The sequence below is a fragment of the Linepithema humile genome, chromosome 5 (genome assembly GCF_040581485.1).
Source record: "Linepithema humile isolate Giens D197 chromosome 5, Lhum_UNIL_v1.0, whole genome shotgun sequence".
Classification (NCBI taxonomy): Eukaryota; Metazoa; Arthropoda; class Insecta; order Hymenoptera; family Formicidae; genus Linepithema; species Linepithema humile.
Genome location: NC_090132.1, coordinates 15851868 through 15876324, shown reverse-complemented (window position 1 = coordinate 15876324; position 24457 = coordinate 15851868). Strand labels below are relative to the sequence as shown.

Sequence of the window (24457 nt, the reverse complement as noted above, 5' to 3'; positions counted from 1 at the left end):
ACTTCGTCGCCTAGAATTAATTACGCCAAGAGAGGCCATAATTTCTCCGCGCGCCGCAGTCCGTGCCGCGCGAGGACCGATCGGACCGTTCACCTCGCGGTGGGGGAGGAACGTTAAACGTCAACGTCGATACACCGTCGGCGTAAATAATCGTTATTGTTGAAGCCCGCGCAGCAGCAACAACGGCAGCAGTGCAATCTCTTTTTCTCCGCTGCACGCTCGTTTCGCGCGGCGCGGCGCGGCGCGGCGCCGCGCGCGAGTACCGGTCGCCGGTGAGTCACAACGGGACCTCACTCGCGTCGGCGGAGGTGGCTCTTGTCTCGTAATTTATAGATCGCGGCGAATCGCCGAAGGGGGACAACGGAAGACTCGTCGTCATGGCGGACACGCCGCTGCCGTCAGCGAGCTCTTCCTCGTGGGCAGGCATCGTGGAGGAGTATCGTATTCGTGCGCGAAATCGCTCGGGTCGGTCACTGCGCGCCACAAATGTCGCGTGAGAACATTGCCATTTTTACCTGCGTTACTTATAGTCCGATGCGGAAATCTGACTTGAATTTCAGATTGCGTGAATCCAGGCGAGATTCTTTTACAAAATAGAAGACAAAAGATTTACCATCCTGTTAAAAAAATATTGCTGCACTGACAGCTTTTTTATCGCCTATGTAAATAATATTTCTCTCATGATTGTGAGATGGAAAATCGCCTGTCAGCAATTAAAATAATGTTAGATTGCATGAAAAGTTACTCGCATATAATGCAATGTATACAATTTATTTGCTTCTGAATGAGTATGCGATAATAGTGAAACGCAATATTATATATTTGAAATCTTCCCAAAGTGCATCATTATAAAAACTAAATTTTTTAACATATCATTACACGTAGGAAATACAATATAACAGTAAATGCGATCAGTGCGCATTAATTGCAAATCATAGTGAACAACACAAAGATCGTTTGGAAAATTACACATATCGCTAAAACCGCTTTACGCTCTTACGAGGTGACCTCTTACGCGCTATCACTTTACCCACTACTTGTAGCATCGCCCAACTCCCTCCGGTCGCAAGCGATCCCGATCGACCTCTCGAGTCCGAATAGCGACTGTGTCTAGGCGCCACGAGTCGGAATATCATCTCCAGAAGTCGATGGGAACCGTGGTGGCTTCGTCTTCACATATTGTGCCAACAATTAGGTGAAAGGCGCTCCCACAGATCTTAGAAGCCGCGCAAGCGGAGAGTGCCATGCGGAATGAAAGAGGAAGGGAGATGGGAAAAGCGGATAGAGGGAAAGAGACAGCGTTCGATCGCGCACGGGGGGAGAGGAGGGCACGGGGGACTGGATCGTTTAATATACCTACTGAGCGACCAACCGACCTACCTACCTACCAACCTACCGCCTAGCAATGTAGACGCTTACCACGTCGCGAAACGTGCACGAGAGCGAGTCTGACAGAGACGGAGTCCTAGTCGAGCAAAACACACCTCGTGCTCGCCCAAGGGGGACTAATCTAGCTGGTAGTTTGACGTGGCGATGATGCGGTAGTAACCTTTAGATACTTCGTCTTCTGGTATGATCCTACCATTCGCAACGATATCCCCCGCGCTTTACGCCTCGCACACCCGTCTTTTTCTCTCCTTTCTGCCTTCCATGAGTCGGCTTTTTTCATTCAGGCGCAACTGCTTTCGTGTTTTACCCTGTGAAACCGCGATTTTATCACTATTGCGGTTTCTAGAGAGCTTGTTCTACGAAATATAACACGAACCGAGCGGCTAGAGGTCTTTCGGATCTTTGTTACCTTCGGTCAAAGAGTATTGGATTTTTCTTTCGACGGAAATGCATATAAAAATATCAATATCGAAAATTTTTCCGAAAGAGGACAGGTCAGGTTTGCTTTGTTTCCAAGCATTCGCGGAAGAAGGTCCATTTTCTTATCGTATTGTGTCTTCTTTGCGGTTCAGCGTTCGATCTTATTTAGACTCTCGATTTATTTCATCAGACGCTTCTTGTGTCTTTCAGCTTTTGTATTCGGTTTCTACACCTCGCGATTTTAATCTCACCTCACCGCGCTTTATCTACTTTAAGTTGATGATTTAGCGATAGTAACCTTCTTAACCTTTAGGCATTCACCTTTTGCTACCATCCACAATTGCACTCGCTTTCACACGTAACCATCTTCGATTATATTTTCACATATCGCCTTTTCTTTCATTCGATTCTATGTGTTTATTAATATTCTATAGTGTGTATGTAATTACACATATTCATATTCATCCGTGACCTCGTCTTACTACTTTCATCGATTAAATATGCGCCAAGCTTGTTTTATCGAACGTCATTCATTCTTGCGTGAAAAGAAGCTCAAATTTTAACTCATTATTCACCGGATGATTGAACGTAATAATGAAGTCCTTGACAACTGACATCAATAGGCATATGATATTGATATTGTCTCTTCCTATATAATTACGTGTATAATTCCTTTCATTCTTCTTTTTTCACTTTCCACTCCTGTGTGGCCCTGACTCTTGTGTGATAACGGTACTATCATTTTCGAATAATAAAATAGTATTTTTTTCTTTGAAGCTCGCAAAAATGCAAATTGAAATTTATAAAACTGTAAAGGTTTTTCTATTAGGTTATTCTGTTGGGTTTATAACATGTGTTTCGTAACAGCATTAATTAATGATTTCTTCCATTATGGAAATCAGTATTCCGAAGAAAAATTTGATCTCTTCCGCAGTGAAAGCGCACCGTGGCATTGGTGCTACTGTGGTAGCTGCCGTCGGGCATTTTTCGCCAACCTTTCACCCGAAAAAGGATCGCGGCCACGATTGCGGCGGCAGCGGTCGCGGCTGCACGACTGCTGAACGACGTCGGCCGCGAAGTTCACTTTCCGCCCGCGGAGGTGAGAGTTCCATGGGAAGCTTCTGCCCGCTAGCTTAACACTTCGCACACGCCCATAACTAAGTGTGTGGAAACGCGTTTGTACGCGAAGCGGCTTTATCAGTCACATGCCTGGTTGAGAGTCCGTAGGAGCAGTAATAAATGGCGATCGCAGACGCGGGTGCAACAAATAAATTCCTTGAAATGTTATTGGGAAAACTAAAGGTCACTGAAATTTAGTTGAATATTTAACATTGCGGGAGCAAATAGTGGAATAAAATGTTAATGTTTTATTTCTTAAATATTATAATATTAATTTTTATAGAATTTTAAGTAAAATTTCGTTCCACGTAAAAATAAAAATTGTAAGTTGTTTTTTTTTTTATAAATCATCATAGCTCCGATTTTTTCAATTATTCGACTTATCCAACGCTTAGACAAAAGTGTTTAATACGTTGAACAGTATCTTTCATTGCACGATCTCCGCAAACGAGTGTTAATTTTTACACAAACCCTACATTAAATTTCGTTGTAACAATTGAGGTTAAAACAATTAGACGAAAATTATGGAACATTGAGAAGACTCTGCGGAAAACCAATAGCACTGTCTGTACATCTCGGAAAGCACATCAGTGGGTCGTATTCAATCACCATGACATTCAGCTCACGACTTTTGCCCCAGGAGGTGAGAGCAGCTTCCAGCCACAACATAAAGTGAACAGGATGCATCGCGTGCAATCTTATTCGTCCATGGAATACAGCTTCGAACTCTTTAAGCTTATTGCACAATGTAAAAGTGCACGATTTTGCTGAACTGAAGAATTTGCTGAAACGTTGAAATACGATAGCATCATTTTTACCTTAGGATAGCAAAGTCAAAGCAACATATTGACGAAAGTCAAAAATTGAGGAGATAATTTTTTATTAAATTTTATTTTTAAAGAAAAGGAGAAAAAATATCTGCGGATATTAATATAAATGTTTAAGAGAAGAAATTTTTAAGATAAAACATATGACAAAAATATTTAAGGAAGTAGTTCCGACGCTGTGTAATTAGTTTTATTTTTTAATTAATTTTTTAAAATACTTTTTACATATTTCTTATTTTTTTGCACTCATTATATTATATTTCCATATAAATTGGATCAAGATATACTGTTAATCAGTTGACTTATTGTGACAAGAAGGATGATTTCGTATAGCTCGCTATTTCACGCCTGCGGGAGATCTGTCTTGATCAAAAGACTGCTACTCTTCTCCATCTTCTTCGCCTCGCTGCCCGTCGCTTAATTCGCTGTGATTTGCGTGACGACCATTTCCGAATGATCTTGAGGAATGAATTATCCTGATAATTTCTACGATTGAGTCATCTTATAGCTCGTTTCAAACAAGATGTAGATTAATTGTAAGTCAGTTGTAATTTATAAAATAATTGTCCCATATTACGATCTTCATTACGTTGTGAAAAACATGATACAATCTCTTAAAATAAGATGAAGAATATATTGCAAATTACAAGAAGATTGAATTTGCTGCAATTTTATTACTATAAAATTCGAAATTTGAAAGAAGCAGAGAAGCTATTTTTATCATTGTTGCTGCGATGAATAAAAAATTATGGGAAGAATGTAAAGATTTTTAAACATTGCAATTTTAACACGAAGGAAGAGATTGATAAAAAAAAAAAGCAAAATAGCGTTTTACAAGTTGGCGAATTTATTTATAGTTTGCTAGAGTGGAATTTTCCCACTAATACAATGATTTGCAGAAAGCACACATGGAATCATCACGCGCATGTTGTTTCATCTCTCTTGGAGAGACAAAGAGCATGAACCTTCTCACTGGGCTGCTCGTGTACCTCGGTTGTGTAAAGCTAGCGATACATGCATGGATATCGATACATCGTGGGATAATAATATAAAATAATATAATAATTTTAATAATAAAATAACATTATTATCACTCCTATCATACCGTGCAACGAAATGCAGCTCTACACTCGTGAGGCCTATCGGCGGCTACAATACAGGATGACTAAGCGCTAGTTCAATAACATTCGTAAAATAATAATTAATAATAATATAATAATTAATAATATTAAAGACGCAGCAATACGCAGTTAAGCTATGTACAAAGTACGACCACGGTTTCGTTCCACTAAAGGGAATTAAAACAAAGTTAGAAAGAAAGGTAAAATCCTATTTGCTCCCGAAGCCATCGTAGATCTTTTTGCATGAATGTGTTTTTCATAAATTGCGCGAGTCGCTAAATGGCAAACTCTCGATGTCCTCGAGACGCCGTAGCTAAAACTCACATTGTGCATCGTATTGAACATCACTTATGAATATTTTGCAGTTTTCTCTTGCGTTAAAGTGAAAAATATTTAGCGGTATATCATAAAGATATATTAAAACCAGTCACGCAAATTCCTTAACCCTCATTAACGTACAAATTCAAACGCTTTCGCTCCTTTTAATGTACAGTTTGGAAAACATGCCGCAAATATATTAAATTTAATACAAGAAAATACATTCTCTTTAATACAATGTATCACGATGGACTCGAGTGATGCTCGAGTCGATAAATGATCAGAATAAGGAAAGAGTAATAATTTAATATGTAATCGTAATATGTAATTGTGTTTTATTATGCAGTATCTCTAGATATGGTATCAAATATAATATAGAAATGATAAAAGAAGGCAGGAAAATATAAGAGACAAATTGCGAGGTGTAATTGACTTTTTTCAGAAAAATATTAAAACTTGCAATATATGTATCGATTGCTAAATACCGATTTATAACTCTTTTATTCGTTTCGTAGAAAACGGAAAATTTTGAGTAGCACAAGAAACAAAATTGACCTGTAAAATTCGAATCTTTTAATATTATGCTTTAAGAACTCGTCGCAAATATTCCTACCGTCTCTTGTATAAAGAATCGAAGATTTCTGCCGTTTACAATTGAGCTGAATGAATTCGAACGCGATGATTTTATTTGTGCTCGCCACACGCGCTTTTCCACTCGATTCTCGCATTTCGCGCCTTGCTCGAAAAGCAAGAGGGAATCGACATCACCACCTACACTGTATTACTTCACATTCTCCGACTTCGAGCCGTGTATTCCCGCTCGCGCAGCGTGCTACACCGTGTGCGATTTCCCTCGTTCGCGTTTTCGAGCATTTCACATCCGTCGCGTGCATCCGTGCGGGATATAAATAAGGGAGAGGAAAAAAAGCGATACGTAACATAGACAAAAAAAAAAAAGGGAAAAGAAAGAAAAGATACGAACGACGTTCGGAATAACGGTTGATATTTATTCCACTTCAGTGGACTGTGTCTCGGCCGGAATCGAAGAGACACTTCGTCGAGGGTTCACCCACTGGAAACCGATCTCAGCTGACTGGTATTTGCGTCAGCGATACCACCGCGGGCCCACCTTGTACCACGTGGCTCAAGGTTGTCCGGTCGTGTCTTCGCGACAATCTCGCCCGCTCGTGAGCTTCGATTTTGCGATCTCCTCGGCGATCTTCCATGCGACCCGCGGTACCACTCGCAAAATTATACGGATTTTCTGACGGGGAAGCCAAGTAGCTCCGCGGCTGATTGCCAGGTGGTAGGTCAGGAAGACGTCGCTCCGGGCCTGGGCGTGGTCCACGGTAGCACGCGAAGAAGCGAACAGCGCATCCTCTGACCAGCGTTCCTGCGGAGCTAGTAGGTTATTACATAGTCCAATTTAGGACGTTAGCCCGAGGAGCCTGCGAGGAACGACGCCGTTGATAGCTTCCGTGATGAAAACGCGGAAGAAAGTCGATCGCCTGTTTGGGTTCCTGCATGAACTCCCGGCTCGCTCTTTCATTAAATTTTCGATTTTTGACGAAGACATTATATATCCTCTTCTTAATTTTCATTCCTAATCTTCTCGAATCTTCATCTCCGATTGAAAAATTGACATCGCACGCGATGAAGAGACGCTTTCGTCGACAATTTTATTATAAAACGCTCGTAGAAATTCTTATCAAGAAGATTAGAACATATTTCTAATTAAAGTAAAACGCATAAAAAAAAATTTGTTTAAACGATCCAATTTTTATGTATATAAATACATGTTATTTTTCGCAAGTAGCCGCACCTATTTTTCTTTCGCAAATTCTTTTATAAAACGCCGTTGAGTGAATACAAAATTTATTAGATGCGAGTCCTCGAATCATACATGATGCCTGATGTCATCTATCTCATCGCATCTTAACGCTCAATATGCAAGAGCCGGGATCGTTTCGAACATCGCGAATCGCTTGCCATATAATTTGCAAGAATATTATTACCCTTTTGAATCAGCCGAATTACACAGGAAGTTTAATGCAATCGCGCCCGTCCGCCATGCCGTTATATTCCAGGTCGCTTCCATTGTTTCGATGCGCTTCGTGTCGGATCGTTGATTCCTCTGATGTGGCTGGCGTCTGGGTGTAGACTCGGAATACAGAAAGATGACAGAAGCGAAAAAAATCAAAAAAGCAGGAACGGGTGAACTAAATGCGAGGGTGGTAGGCGAGGTGGTGACAACAACAAAAAAAAAAGTCGAATGGAGTTTCACAGTTGACAAGACACTACATCTCGTGCGAATTCGACGTGTTGTCGGATCAGCGCGGAGGATTGCTCTGACGGAAGTGGGATATTGGGAAAGTGCTGGTTGGTAGTTAGAGCATTCGATAGAGAAAGAGAAACGCGTGTCTACGGGAGTTTAGGATAGTAGCTGGCCGCGGATGGCTTCTAATACCTAGAGTAGCCATTTGAATAGCCATTTGAGTAGCCGTTGGAGCCCTTGTAGGGAACAGAGTGTATGCTCCTGGAACAAAGATGGTCGAAATCGGAAGATGAGGAAAGTACACTTCCAGGGAAAACCCCCTTCCCCTCTCGCACTCTCTAAATTCTCTTCCTATCTATCAATCATTCTCGCCGCCTCGTTAGAGCGTGGGACCCGTGCGCGCCGTGTGTTAGTATAAGAAACAGCCGATGAAGATAGTCGTATAGTAAGGGTAGTAAAAGTCGCAGATACGGTGAAGTAGCGGAAAAAGCAGATAGAAGAAGAAGTATACGCATGCTGGGGTTTTTTTTCTTTTTTTTTTTTTTCTGTGGTGGCGGTACAGTGGTTGTTGATCGCGCTTTCGTCGCAACCGGGAAAAAGTGCGGGTGAAAATGAGAGTGTGTGGTTCTGTAGTTTGTTGTTACTGTAGCTGTACGTAGTAATGTAATTGTTCCTGTTGCTGTTATAATCTGTTGTAATTGTTGTTCATGTTGTTGTGTGCAAATTTGTGTGTATGTGTGCGTGTGTGTGTGTGTGTGTGTGTGTGTGTCAAGGTGCAGGAGGTTCAGAGCTCCCGCTCACCGCCACCCACATCTACAACAGAACAGAAAACAAGACCACCGCCGTTACATACAAGGTATCCATTAGTATCCACTAGTATTGAAGATTTATTTTATCGCTCGCTCGTTCAAACGCGCTCGCGCACACACGTTCCATGCGGGGGCAGCATTATTTCAGACTGATTTATGGGTCAGGCCGATCCTGCGGGGCCCGCGCGCGCTCGCTCGCGCACCACGACTTGCCGGGGCCGACACGCCGACTCGCGCCCGTAGGCGAGAGAAGGAGTGCAAAGTTCGCGGATCTCTCATCGCGGATCTCTTCTCTCTCCCGATTCTCGCCTCTATTCGTCGAGAGGCGGGTGAAGGTGACACGTTGCAACATTACAAGGCTATTGATGCGAAAGGTCAACGCGGTAGCGGCCTCCTTTGGCCGAACCGATGGTTTTGACCTTCCCGAGGCCAGCACCGTGACCGCTTAAGCGATAGATAACGCGTTTTAACTTTCCCGTGTTCACTTATCGAGCATATTTTAAGTTACGTGTGTAGAAAATGAAACAACACAAGTGATTATGTTTGCGTTAAAGTCCTTGCAGCACAAACGGTCTACAATTAGTAGAAAAATTTATTATTTAAGTAATAATGGTGAATTATAATTTATATCATGATAATGTACGTGATTAAAATTTCTCATATCGCTTTCAGAGTCACGCAATCTCTTTTTACTGCCGTGACATCATCATCATCATCATCATCGTCTATTGATGCATTTAAATTAGTTTTAAACACGTAAAACTGACTCATATAAACCTCTCTCAGCCGCATCTTTTTTTTCGAGATCAGCCGTATCTTGGAATTAATATATAATTTTCTTTACTCGACATTGCGATTTTGATAGCAAAAATTTGAAGTTTTTGTATATTTTAAAACGACAAACCTCTTACGCATGGAACGTTTTGCGCGAGTGTCGTTACACTGGAACATCACCGTGAGACATTTTCGTGACGTATTAACACTTAATTTTCTGTCATTCACACCGCGATATCTTTATTTCTCTACGTAAAATCACTCGATGGCTCGTAAGCGTCTCAGGATTTCGTTGCGTCGAGTAACGAGTGGTTTGTAACGAGTTCGCTAAATCATGTTTAGTCAGTCCACAAAATGAGGTATTGATTTCAACCGATTATCTTTTTTTTTTTTTTTTTGCCTTTCCCAAAGATTGACCGATTTCTTGTATTAATCTCGCAACTTAAAATCCAGTCCTACAAAACAAAACCAAATTTTTTCGCAACAAATGCAAAGATAATTTAAATAAATTGAAGATAGAATATTAAAACAAACAAAAACTAAAAAACCTTAAACCAAAAATAAAACCAAAAACAACACACTAAACGACAAACAAAAAAACTTGAGAACTCTTCACTACGCAGCATCAAAACGACTGCCAATGGATTGACAGAAGCACAATTTTCTTTCTTGCTATATAAAAAAAAATGAATAATAATTGCAATAGAAGAAGATTGCTGCAACAGCCGATGACGCAATCTAACGACGGTTAATTTCAGTCCAGCTTGACTTCTCGAGTACCGCTGACAGAGCTAATCATTTTCTATCGACCAGTCCCGTCGCGCGGCGAACAGCGGCGAGGATGTGCGAATAACGAACACGAAAACGTCTCCGGTGCTGCTTCGACTTTTCGTGCGTAGGTTCTTGCAAGTGAGAGTCACGCACTGCCGTCTGATTCACGATCGGTCGCCGCGATATTCCAACAGGGACATTGTCGGTATTCTACAACGTCAGGTGTGTCGCGAGTATCTTCTTCATACGTACGACGCCATACTCGCGAACGGGATTCCCCTTGTTGCAAGGAGACCCCCTAAAGAGCACTCGGAGATCGCGGCGATTGATCATGGATCAGATCGCGTATACGTGTTCCGTGCGAGCGTGCAAAAATAGAAGTCTTCGGAACGAAACAAGAAAAAAAAATCAAAAACAAAAAAAACAAAAAAAACAAAAAAAACCACACAAAACGAACAAACAAACAAAAACTGTCGATAAAACGAAGAAAGAAACGAAATAATGATGTACCTGTGCTGCTTGAGGTTTTCCTGCCGCTTGAAGGACTTTCCGCAGACCTCGCAGGTGAAGGTCACGTCGTCCTTATGGCTGCGCTCGTGGATCATGAGGTTGTAGGGCTTCGTGAAGCGCCGCTGGCAGTACTTGCAGACGAACTCTACCGTGCACTTGGCGCGCATCTTCTGCCGCCGGCCGAACTCCCTGCCGTGCCCCTCTGTCTCCATCGGCATTATCGCGAACATCCTTATAAATTCCCACCGCTCCTTCTCTTGGTCGAGTCTCTGTCTCTCCTTTCCCTCTACCCGCCTCTTTCGCTCTCTCGCTAACGCCCGGAGTCACTCCCACCACTTCTTCTGTCTCCGTCTGTCTCCTTTCTCAGTGCACTCCGTCACTCTCACTCTTTCTCTTTCTCTCTCTCTCTCTTACTTTGTGCACTCTCCGTCTCCCTTCGTCTCGTTCCCAGACTTTCGCGCGCTCTCTCTTTCCCTCTTTATCTGTCTCTCTTAGCTCTCTGTCGTTCGTCGACTCGCTCTTCTCCTCCCGCGCAAAGCCTAGTCTCGACGGACTCCCGAGAGTGAGATCACTGCTTGTATCACGTCGCGAGAGGATCCTCGTATCGCTGCCTGCAAAGAGCACACAGAATCGAATGATTTGATCCCTGCGATCTGACTCGCACGCTCGAGGGAATCACCCGAGTCGCGCGAGCGGCGTGTTCGCGAGGAACGGCGATATCCGACGATATTTACGCGAAACGCCAATCTACGAACGACGGGTTAGTAATGTTGAAGCAACTTCTGAAGTATTTTGCATTCCTTATGAACGCGTAGGAGGAGGAACGTGCGCATGCCAATGCGCTTTACGGAATGTTTCGCGGATCGAATTATTTGCGCGATATTTTATTGGCATTGCGCTTAGAGCGGTACTTTCGTAACTCTAAAACAAATTGGTTGCAATTTGATTCCAAATCTATTGCGAAGCATCTATTGATTCGAAATATGACTATTGATACGGAAAGGAATGATTATATTATCCCTGTTTTACGCATAAGAGAGTTTATTGAACGCTGTAGAATTTATTGATATTTTATAAATGAGATTGCAAGCACTCATTTTTTTACATGAATATTAAGCAAGCTTTGTTTCATAATTCTTTGCATCGCAACTGTATTTTCAATGTAATGTTATCATTTTCTGAAAGCTATAGGAATTATAGCTATCTAGGAATTGCAAGCAGAAATTTATGCATGAGAGATTCTTATTTCTATAAATAGAATTTTTAAAAAATACTTGAATTTTCGTGTTAGCATTAAGTAGACATTTTTATAGCATCAATTTGTTTCATAAAAAATCTATTAACATATTAATTTCTGTGATTATATTGAATATTTATTCTATACATAATTTTAGATTAAAAAACATCGTGTGAGTAAACACAAAGCTACGCGCTTCTGATAAAAAATTGACGACTAGTTTTCTATTAGTGCTTCTGCTCGTAGTTCAAACCGACGCGCGTCCGACCGAGCATATTTAACTTCGACTGTCCAGTTTTAAGTTTCATTCGTATGAGATATTGTACATGTATATCCGAGGCAAATGAGGGAATGGAACAGCCTATTTAGCGCTAAATGCGCGCCGCGAATACGATCCATAATCTTCACGCTCCCCATTTGACGCCACGCAAATAATAAGAATATTTCCCGAGTTTGCAGCGTTGCTTCAAAGAAGAAACATAAAAATAGCCAGTCGCTTTTACTGCTTTTATAGCGATTCACTTTTACGCGATATAGATGCTACTTTTAAATTCTGGAATTGAAGTAAAATGCCATTCATAAAACAATGAATATATTATAAAAGACTCTGTCCAGCTAATTTTAAACATCTATTATTTATCTACACATTACACTTACATTGAATATATTATTCCAATCATGTATAATTATTTTTCCAACATCATCGCAATAAAAATTCCTAAATGGTTCTCTAAGCAGTTTTTTTATATTTACTTTAACGTATTCATAATTTTTACACGGTTACCCTTGAGATGTCTCTTAAATTTCGGAAATAATTTGAAGTCTGACGTAAGTTCCTCATTAAGTCACATTTTCGCGTGTCAATAGTTAGAATTTATTTTACTGTTTGCCGTTTCCGACATCTTTCAAAAGAAGACCGACTCACGATGAAAAGAGAATAAAAGAAAGGCAAATGGCGATCGTATATCAAATTATAATTAAGAGAAGGAACCTTTTGTACAAATGCAAGTACTACTTTTCAAACTCCTTCGTACAATAGCCGTATTAATATAAATGGAGGGTCGGAATCGAACAACTGCTTTTAATGACCATGGTTGAAATTGGGACCGATGTATTAAAAAGTAGCCCGCGGGATCCAATCGCGCCATTGTACAGGAGCTTCGGCCGGTCGCTACCGGCTCGCATTAAGCGCACGGCGCACGCTCGAATAAAGTGGCGTGTCCGAATGAGTAATAAGCGTGCCTGGGCGTAGCCCGGTTGGTTAGCGTAGCTAACTGGCGGTGGAGCCTAATCGAAACTGCGCATTACGCGCGACTCCGCGTTCTATAAAATTCTATAAAAAGACAGGGTCCGCTCCTTCCCCGGAAAAACATCGCCGCCTCCGTCTGCCTCCGACGCTGATTCAGACCTTGACGTGAACATCCGCAAAAACGATACACTTTGTATATAGAAATAATACAGCCGTGGCGAAAACAGGACGGCTTACGTCGCGAAAAAACACGAAGAAGGACAGACAAACATTGGCGTGTCCAAACTGACGCCTATTCAAACTAGAAATCCGTTGTTCTTAAAGTTCGTAATCCGACACGCAAATAATATACTTTAAATTTTAACGAAACAACACGTACTGCTTTGGAAGCAAAGTAACTTGGGCACCTGGTCACATAAAGGTTCGGCCGTAAAAAGGGACAGGAAGAAAAATATTTGATATATTCAAATTTAGAGCAGTTACACAAATTAGATAATCCTCGTCCCTAAAATCCAAAAACTGTAAACAACAATGAGGACAGGCGACAACTTGCAAGAATTATCTTTCTTTTACGTTGATTTTACACATTATTATCTTACGTAGGCATATTTTGCTAAAATAGACTATAGAAATTGTGTTATTTCACGATTTCTATAGTCTATTTTAGCAAAATATGCCTACGTAGGAAATATTCAGTTTGAAGAGCACTTCTGAAGATGCTTCTAATGAGACCTGCTCCTTCTTATAAACTTCATCATTTTACTTTCTTATCGCGACATTAGCAGTCCTTGTCACAAGATATTGATATATGCTCGTATAAATGAGCCATACACCGGCTACCATACGTGGCAATCTTGTCGAAGAATTACGAGGTCGCAATACGCTTGTATTACTCGAGGCGGAAACATGTGGAAGGAACAGGTTCTCACTTTGCGTGAAGCGAAGTTAATGAGTTGTGCGTTAATGAGTTGGGTGCTGAGGAAAACGACATTAGCCGTGTAAACGTTCAGGTTTTATATTACACCTGATGCCGAAGAGAACGTGCAAATAATGTTTAAGGCGATGATAAACGATCGTGTTCTCTAATAACCGCTAAGTCTCTTGAGATCGATTGCGATCAAAATGACAGTTAAAAAAGTAACAGAAGTGAGTCACGAATAATTCCATTTTGATAAATGTACTTTCGGGTATTCATAATTGAAAAATTATGAAATTGCGGATGCGCGTGAAAGATTTGCGATATGAAACAGCGTCGAGCGCAAATAACAATGTTCATACGCGCGTATATCATAAGAAAGTGAACATTGTACAAGCTACTATATTTACTTACCGAGTTCGCGCGATCAAATGCTTTTATTTAATGTATGATAATGTATGATAATATATGATAATAAGATATATGTAGACCTTCGCATTTATGAATGCGCCATACTAGAAGGTTTGCCAATAAGCAAAGAAGCATTTCGTACGTACGGAGTTATGCAAAAGTGAATTTTGTTGTACCGCGCAAACGGAACTTTTCGCGCGAAATAATCAGGTGAAGCTTTCTTCCACAAGATGAACGAAATTGCGCGATTGGACAAACAATTAAAATAAATTTCATGCAATTTTTATAGCGTTTAAAGACAATGTCAGATTATTTGTGAATACTCACTCTTTAATAAATTCTGTAATAAATTCAACAATTTTTTATGTTTTAATAATTTAATTCAATTTTTTTATTTGAAAATGACAATAATATCAAAATTGAATTACATAATAATAAAATATCTTTTATATTTCAAAGATATAGAATTATTTATGTGAAGCATCGTACGACATCCAAATTACTGAAATAAGATGTTATATTGAGCATAGTTCAACGTAGAAAAGAAAAGACGCTCCAATTTTATGTAATTAACAAAAATTAGGGAAAAATTGAATTTTTAATAATTGACAAAGACTTTATTTAAGTTTATATACGCAAAAATAGATTTATTATTTCAAACAGCTATGTAGTCGTTAATAATTTATCATACTTAGGCATATTAAAGAGATTTTCAGAGACTTATGCGGTGCATCTTCATTACGTGCGCGTGTGCTATCCTAACAGATTAACGACTTTCGTGATACGCGGGTGTCTTTATAGATCTGTCACATTTAAGAACTCTGTGTAACAAGATGGAGAGATCGCGTACAAATGAACAGTAGCCGAGTACTTTTTATTCTTTCGCGCTTACAGCCGCAATATGAAGGGCGGAGTGCGTGGAACAAGACGGCGGCAGCCAATCGAAGAAGAACAGAGAGCCGGCCAACCAAGGAGCTCTCGATGTGCGTGCACTCGTTCTCGCGTGTATAGAGGAATAAAGGAAGGAGCGGTAGCCCTCGTTCGTTCGCTCGCTCGCTTGCCACAGCGCGAAGGCCGGTAGCCAACCAAAGAGTTGCTACTGTGCACCGCCCTACCGCCGACTACCGGTTTTCGGCCAGTAGCTACCGAACAGCCGGAGAAGTTCACCAAGGTGGGACCACACCCTCCCTCTCGCCGACCCGCGATACTAGCGGACGCGAGAAACGCGAACGATCACGCAAGGGCGTTTCTTACGAGAGATATTTTCTATCAGGCCGGGGGCTCACGCTTCGCATCCAAGAAAAATGGTTGCTCCGTGATGGATTCGCTCCGATGCGTACGGACGATTCTTGATGCGGACGATGCGCTAACATTGGGTCCACGGGGGTTGAAAAATGCACGTTGCAATAACGTTTTTATACTTTTCTTTATTATAAATTATTAAAGTGAAAGAGATTAAAATTGGTTGCAAGATTTCAAAGACTATGAAAAGTATAGCAGTTGATAATAAAGTAATTACTGTGCAAAACTAGAAATTTGTAATGCGATTCGAGTTAGTAATTAAAATTTTATTTATCATATAATTTTCTACTCGTTCATCTATACTTAACATGAAATTCATGTATTATACAAATTATAAAAATTATGTACTATACACAAAATTTGAAACAAACATTAATTATCTGGACATCGTCGCAGAAACTTAAACAATTTATACTTGAATTGCTAGATCATAGAAATAATTGCTTATAATTGTAAAATAAAAAATTATTTCATATACATGCCATAGAGAAATCGCGTTTGCCGTTTCACATATAATTTACTAAATAGATCGGAGTTTATTCGTAAAAAAATTAGAGAGACTGACATCAAATTATCGTGGATAATTCGCTAGACTTCTGACGACCAATCGAAATGCAGTGGCTACTGTGCATCGCTTAACACCAGTAGCATCAAGAGCTTGCTACTGGTTTTAGGGTAGCCGCTGAGAAGACTTGAGATGCGCAAATAAATGCGGCTATATCCGCCCATTTGATTCTTAATACGCAACGATAAGAAGAAGCAAAATCTTTCAGAAATTACTTTCATTCCATATAATGCATTTTAGACAAAAAAAGTATTGAATCATTTCGTGGAAAATATTTAATTTACAGCGTTGTAACTATTTGATTTCCCCTCGTTAATATCATTTGTTATTGTGTAAAATATATTATTACATTGAATTTATAGATGCATACACGATGAGTGTATGTTAAGTAACTACTTCTATCTCAGAAATTAAAATTATATAACTACATTATACATTATTAAAATTAAATTATTAAAATAATATCAGTTGACTTACCAATCTAATGGAGATGAGATACGAGTGAGAATTCGTCGTTGACCAACGTCCAGCGAGATATTCTTCCAAAAAAGGGAAATCTTGAAACTTTGACGGAAGATGCAAGTTTACTTCTGCGAACTTCTGACGAACGACGAACGAAACTCGCGAAACGCGTTTCAGCTCGGTTGAAAAACAAACGGCAACGCGCGTATAGTGTCACGCTGCGAGAATCTCCGTGTTACTCAGTGGGTCGGCTGCTCTCGTGAAAGTGTTGAGATGCTGCGCGTGTATTTTCCTGTGCTGACAGGTCTGGACCGTTTGGGTGCGCGGCGTCGACTGAAGCTTCGTTCGGTTCGGTCGCTCGGTTTGCTGGTAGCCCGAATAGTAGGCACACCAGAAGACGGTAGGACGCAGTGTAACCGCCAAAGGTCTCTTCGTCGTCGCCGTCGTCTCGCTTCTTCTGGTTGGAGGACCGGGAGACACCTCCCTACCGAACCGACTACCCACCAGTTGTCGTTCGTGTGAAGGCAGCCTCCCCCGATTCCACGGGGAACGTGCACGTCCAGGATGTTCCTTCCTCGACCTCGTTGCAATGGTAGAGGTAGAAAAGAGGCGGCCGGGGCGGCGAGGGAGGAGGAGGCGGGGGAGAAGGCGAACGTGGTGGTGGAGAGAAGGATGCGGAGGAGGAACAGGAGCAGAAGAAGGAAAATGAGGGAAGAGGGTGACGGCGGGTGTTGGCAGAGGAAGAGGTAAGGACGATGATGAAGAGGAGGCTCGACGAAGAAGGGAAGATGTGGTAGCGCGCCTTGTCCCGGGTCTACGCGCATCCTTGTCTGGCACGGTCGCCGAATAGCAGCGCGGTTATTCACAAATCCTTCGTCGACGCAGCTTCCTGAGCTCCCGCTCAGCGCCTCGTCCACCCTCCCCACCCTTCAGCTGTCCCGGTGTTGTTGCTCCCTCTCTTCCACGCTTTACGGGTCCCGATCCCTTCCACTGGACCGTGTCTGGACCCGCCCTCGTAACCGTGAGACGAGAGCATCCCTCTTCGCCCACGCCGCGATCCCTTCTGGTATAATCTCGTAGTGTCTCCCTCCACCCCTCTACTCTTTTAGAGCGTTTGAATACCGCTCTGGCATACTTGAGCCGCTTCCTTCCGCCTTCGCTCTTTCCCAAAACGATACCCCCCGCGGGGGCGGTAGCCGCCGATCGTAAAGGCGCTACGAAGGTAGCACTCCAAAAGCTAGAGCCACTGACTCTACCCGGCACGCATTCCATCCATCTAACTATCTGCCTACGTGTAGGAATAGCGGAACGTGTCACCGATTGTTTTCAGGATAGACTGATTGATATCTCAGCGGACAAACGATGCGAGCAATCATCGCGATGATCGTAGCACTTACGTGCGAAAACGAAGCACAACAGATCGATTCTCGAGGGAAAAAAAAAAAATTTACAGACGCATCGATTTCTTGATTTCTACCGCGTTAAGCAAAACACAGGGAAAAGAGCAAAGATAAGTAGAAAGTGGAAAGAAGGAGGAAGAGTGAAAGAGAAGGAGCGAAAAAGAAAACGAGACAGACAGGCAGACAGAAGGAGAGACGCTCGCCGCTGACGATGAGAAGCAGATAGTGTGGGAGAGAAGATGGAGGTGGAAGGAGCGTGCAAAAGCGAAGAGCGGGGGCTGACACGATGCCGCGGGGGTTCCCAGGGCACGTGGGAAATGCACAGTAGTCGATGTCAATCCCCCCACCACAGGCAGTTCGCTCGGACTCTGCAAGGGCCCCACCACGAAGTCGCCAGACCGGCGAGCCATCGCCAGGATTCCGGGCGCCGCCCATCGAGATCTTGCGGTATCGCTTCATTGGACAATCCTATCCAGACGGGATGATCGCCTCCCTCGCGAGTCACCCGAATGATCGAGTGGTGGAAAAATTCCTCGGGAACCGGCAAAGAGGAGATCGACGACGATGAAGAGAGGAAGAGGAGTGCGATGAAGAAGAAGAAGACGAGGGAGCGATTGGCAACAAAGGCGACGCCGACGAGCTTGGCATGCGGCGACTTCACCGTCGTGCCGCGGCCACCGATTCAGCTTGCGAAAATGCACCGCCAAAAATGGAGAAGGTATCGGAATTGACAATAGGATCGGGAATAATAGCAAATCGAGGGTAGTCTTCGCTGAAAATTTTTAAATGGCGGATTAAGAGGTGTCCGAGTATCTTTGACATGCAGAGAGACATGTTGAAATACATATTGATTGCTATAGAAATTGCTGATGTCAAACACGTAACTGCTTTAGTGAAAAATAATAATGCGGTATATTGAAACGTCAGTTTTGGTCAATGTTGCTAATTATATTGATTTCTCATTTTCTCGTATATTTCTGTTCGATGTCGGACAAATGTCGGATTGTTTAATCGGACTGTATTGTGCAACGAAAAAATAAGCAGTTCTTAAATTTTTTTCTTAAAAACAAAGCACTTTATATCTTATACTGCACGTTTCGTAATAATTCGGTTTAAATTAACGAGTGTCTCTTATTTTCATATTGTATGATACAAAAGCTACATACAATTACATTACTCTGTGCTTAACATAGTATAATTATAAAGCATAAACCTGAAATTATAAAAAATATAAAACAAGGAAGTTTACATATTCAATAGAAAATAATTGATTAATGCAGTAAAACTAGATCCTTTTTTTATGCATTACGCTTATATAATAATAATGTTGATTTTTGCTTAGTGATGATTAATAACAAATTAGAGAACCAAAAGAGAGAGTCTCGAGTCTTATATTTTTAATTACAAAATTCATCATTTCTTAAAAATTATTTTTATTCTAATAAGATAAGCCTAATCAGCGCTACATTGCTATTTTCATAAGTAAAATATTCAAAATTATTTGTGAGGACGATAAAGTTGTAGATGGAAAATGCGACAATACGCTATAACTGCATAATACATCAATGTCAAAAATGACATTGATTTCATTACTAAAATTATTACGGTCGCTAACTAATTACGACTCTCTGTCATAATTATCCGATTGGCTCCAAGTAGTTTATTTATTGAATCATTATGACGTAGAATTATAATGATTTTGTTTCACTATTCTATTCAGTAAAGCTACGTATTTAATTTCATAGTCAATTAAGGAAATGAGGGTGAAGTTTCTCATGATTTTTAAATCTTTATTTTTTGTGAAGACTCAAAAAGCTGATGATGTTCGTCTAACTTTTTCAACGTTGGGCTAATTATAAGATCTACTGTAAGCGTCTAATTAATGATTGGAAAGTTGGATTTAAAGAAGCCTCGGTGAAAACAGACTTTGCGATAATTGATCTTTATATTGAATAATATTGGGATATTATATTGATTAATTCGTTGGATAAACATTGAATTGTTTACTTATTTTATTTTCTTTTTTTTTCATAATGTTAATAAGTAGATTTCGTTCAAATTTAACACAGGCTCTTACAATACTAACACTTATGCTAAGAATGTAAAAACGATGATTCACACGATTAGACATTACAGTAGTTATTATGTACTCGGAAGCATTTCTGTTTGGAATAATTGTTTTTTTCCTAAACAACACGATAAGATATTTAGGGAAACGTAAGGTAAAACGAAATCGTTCCGTAAACTATTCCGATTAGATACATAATAACTGCCCAGATGTCTGGCCGTAATTGAAGACGTAATTGTCCTAAGCTTCCGCGTTATCTTGCGATCGGCCAAAAACGGTCGTGCATATTCGTTGACCGGATGGATCACAGAGGTACCGCCGTGTTGGCGCAAGAAACGGAAACTGACGGAAACAAAGCCTCGGCAAACAGACGGCATCCTACGGGAAAGGCTACGAGGGCAAATAAACGCTAACGTTCACGCTATTACTCTCGCCTCGGTTGTCGGTGGCGACAAATATTGTCACGGTGCAGATGAGAGGAAGAACACCATCTCGTTTCGAGGACTAGAGGTCCCGACCGATAGATTATAAGCCGGGGCCCAATATTGTAAACGACATCGTGCCGCGCGCGCAGTGTGGAAGATAACGAGGACCAATCAAGACGAGGTCTTGTCGAATTAGCAGGTATATATCCGAGCAACGGCGTGAGAAAGCGCCAGCGCGATCTCGAGATAACGTAATCTGAAGGGAAAAACGTGATTGAGAAGCTTGAGTGAAAAGCTGAAAACCTATCGGGCCTAAATATATAATGAAAAGGACAGTGTGATAATATGTTTTTTATCTATTTTTTTGGGGAATTTTAAAGAAGATAATCGCTACCATATCCTACTGTAAATGACAGTGGAAAAACAAAACAGAATTTTCTGAAAAATTCAGTAAACATCTACGAATTGTCAATATTCTGCAGTTTATCTTATCTATATCATCGTTTATCTTACCTACATCATCGTTTATTATCTCGCTGTACACCAATATAGTTCGATTATCTCTCTTTCGAGATATTGTGCAATCTCTTCTTAATATAATTGCAATATTATTGTGCCGTATTTTATATAAAACATATCCCAAATAAATATAAGACAGAAACAGAATGTATGAAATAGGAGGATATTAGAAAATCAGAAATAATTATTCTTTTGATAAATCAGAAATAAATAAGTCCGTAGAGTGTCTAAAGGGTATAAAACATCGGCAAGAATTTATCGTGGATTCTAAGTTGTCGACTATATATACGATGATAAGTGTCCCCAGCAATGGCGGTTAGATCAAAGCTTTACTCGCGTTCTTCGTCGGTGTGAAGTCGCGACTCGTAGATACGCGGACGTGCCTAATGGAAAGGTGTATGTGCACACACGACAATGTATCCCTTAATGGCCGTTTCACAACCAGTAAGCGTACGAATTTTGCGTTCTAGAATAGCATTAAGAGCACGAGCCGTGATGCTGTAACGGTTTTACAATCGTTTCAATAAAGATAAGCAAATGCGCTCCAATTTATTGGGACTTTATTGACGAGGCAAAAATAAATAAGCGAAAATGTACAAAAGTATTGCAGAATTTTTCTAAGATTTTATCAAGATATTTTTTTATTTTAAAGTAATACCAATGCGACGTTTAATCTAATGTACTTATAACGTTGTCGTACAGCTTAAATTGATCATTTTAACAACGATTATTAATTTAGAAATTCTTTGTCATAAGTTTGAAATTTTCTCAATACTTTTTCACTCGACAATTTTTATCTGCAAACATATCAAGTGTTCAATAATTTATTAAATAGCGGCGTCTTCAACGATTTCATATTCTGTGTGTATGAATAGCAATATACATCACTGGAGCTTACAGCTCTGGATTTGCCAAAGTTTTATCATACGTTATCTCTGCGTGCTTGTTTTCGCAAGAAAAGCCGTTAACGCTATAATTCGAAGAATTAACTTGGATATTTCCGCAGTTTATGCGAATTCTCGCCGATTTGCATTTTTAGTCAGAAAACTATTTGATCTTCTCATTTGTTTAACGAAGTTGATTAGGACTTTTTCATCTTCTTTATTTCACGTTACGCGAATGTGTTAAGCGTTAAAACAATTAATTATTTGCAATTATAAATGTTTATTTTTGATGGAGTTATTCTAGAAGCATCTTCTTAAATAATATAAAACTTTATTAATTTCACGCTTGCAGAACACTTGAAATATCAGCAACGTATAAAATTCTGTAAGTGATAAATGGGTGCCGCTGTGAGTGAGACTTTATCTTAAGGTTCAGAGAGGCACCACGAAGAGTTCGCTCGCATAATGGGCATAGGACGAACCCAAGAAGAATCGTGGACTAAAGCCGCACCTTCTACTGGCCACGTGTATAAGTATGCAACGTGCATGTACATTATAATACTACGCCCGCAAATGTACGGGCGACGTAAGATTATGGCGACCACCATAATGCCGGACGCAATTTTGACCTCTTCCACGGCATCGTACAATCTTATTACGGGCTGAATCTTTTCCCGCAGTCTCGCAAAATTGAAGAAAAAAAATTTATATTAATTAAATTCCAAATGTCATGTTTTTCGAAAATGCATTCTTAGCAAAAGTGCGACATTTGTAAGAAAGATTCGAAATAAGTGTAAAAAAAGAAATTCTTTTTATATTTATTTTTTCAAATTTTGAGGTAAAATATTATTTATTTGTTAAGGTAGCCGCTGAGATTCTTATTTTTTTGGCATTTACAACTTTATTACATCAAGTCACCAATCTTCGACGTGCGAAGCACCTAAGTATCCGTTGGCACATCCGCGCGTATGATGTATACATACATGTGTATGCGTTCGGTGCGTAAAGTAAAGCGTGACGTGTGTCGCTCGCGTAGGAATTTGCCTTCGCGGCTTTACCGGATTTACCGAGACACCTCGTGAAACACGCCTATGTTTGACTTAGCTTTTGAGTTACGCCGAAATTTTCACAGAAAGTCGCCGCCGTCAGAGAGACCGACTCTGACAACGAGGCCGGCAGAGGAAGTGGAAGACAGTCACAAAACGACGTGTTCGTATAGGACTTATCATCCGTGTAACGATGACGGGCCGCGCCCGACATGTACGGATGGAATAGATTGTTTGTCGATTTTTACTCACCTCCCCCGTCATAAAGCCGTCTGCGAGCGACAGAGCCCGCTCGTAAAATGTATGAGTCGTGCTGCCAGCGGCATACTACGCGTTTATGTGCAAACAAACTGTCTTGCAAGTAATTCACCCAATGATCGTCCTTTTTTTCCGGTTAAAACCGGAGAAAATGACCATAATTTCCGCTCAATTAATTCTCTATCGAGAAACCATTTTCCGTTTCAATTTAAAATATATTCTCTCAATATATACTTTGATAGAAAGATATCTGAAAAAATATAATGTTTATTTCTTATAAATTATATATAATCACAAACAACAAGAGGATGCTGTTTGTTAATGATACTTCCACATTCACCGCATAAAATACTCAATCTCTAATTCTTGTGCAAAAAAAGAAAAAAAAACACGATACTAAGTTTAAAGGCATCAGATTTATCTTATCTTTATTTATTCACTTACATGCTGTTTGAACCTTTGTGGATAGTTCCTGTCAAACAAAGCCTTTTTTCTTTCACCAAGGATTAAGATAATATAGTGGACATTGTCAACATGCTTTTAGTTGCTTAAAAGCTGCTTAAAATTTGCGTTTTTGAATCTAGACTTTGATTTTTATAAATATTTATATCTGCTAATTCACACTTTTTAAAACATTTTTATAAGTTAAACATTACTTTTGTAATGTTTTTCATTAACTTTTATTCATTCTATGCGCTTGTATGAACTGTCACGCTATCTCGATGAAAGTATTGAAAGACTATAGTATGAAAATACTAACAGCTGGTAAATAGAATTGTTCTATATTATGTAAATTAATAAATATTTTTCTTTATTAAAATATTATGAATAATTATCAATTTTGTTGAAAAAGTATATTATAATTTTACATAAATTATTGAATGAGTGGGCAGATAAGTTAGCTACGGTCGGTTACATATCTCTAAGAGTAATTTTTTTGGAGTACCGTCAAAAGAAAAAAGAATTCAATATTTTAATCGATATCTTACTTATTTAGTTATATAAAAAAAATGCAATTTTAATATTAATTTGTAACTAATTTGTATTAAAAATATTATTTACTGCATGAAATGAAAATTATTTTATACATTTTAATTTCATAATTTCTGTTCTAATGTTATTGTTGATTAAAATCAATTACAAATAACATTAATTAATAATTAGTAACTAGTTAAAATTGCACTTGGTTTTAGATAATATGTTTTAGTTCATCAAAACCGTTTTACTTAATTTATTAATGTAAGCTACATTTGCTGCAAGCAAATATAATGTATTTATTTGTATTTATTTATTTGTTTAGATAATAGATTGGTACGTACCAATCTATTTGCTGCAAGCAAAATACATATAATGTATTTATTTGTTTATTTGTATTTATTTAT

The 24457-nt window shown here is 39.9% G+C and overlaps 1 protein-coding gene across 3 annotated transcripts; it reads right to left on the bottom strand.

Annotated features, from left to right (window-relative positions):
• Nucleotides 1-4579: 4579 nt before the first annotated feature.
• On the bottom strand, nucleotides 4580-16957 carry drm (drumstick). Of its 3 annotated transcripts, none has more exons than XM_012373348.2 (3): nucleotides 16491-16943; nucleotides 10334-10944; nucleotides 4580-7730 (listed from the first exon to the last, which is right to left on the bottom strand). In XM_012373348.2, the coding sequence occupies exons 2-3, from the start codon at nucleotides 10561-10563 to the stop codon at nucleotides 7655-7657; spliced, it is 306 nt and encodes a 101-aa protein (XP_012228771.1). In that variant the 5' UTR covers nucleotides 10564-10944; nucleotides 16491-16943; the 3' UTR covers nucleotides 4580-7654. The 3 variants fall into 3 exon arrangements, with proteins under 3 accessions (XP_012228771.1, XP_012228772.1, XP_067212190.1); XM_012373349.2 differs by lacking the exon at nucleotides 4580-7730 and adding an exon at nucleotides 7926-8282 and having other exon boundaries at nucleotides 16491-16957; XM_067356089.1 differs by lacking the exon at nucleotides 4580-7730 and having other exon boundaries at nucleotides 8965-10944; nucleotides 16491-16921.
• Nucleotides 16958-24457: the final 7500 nt, after the last annotated feature.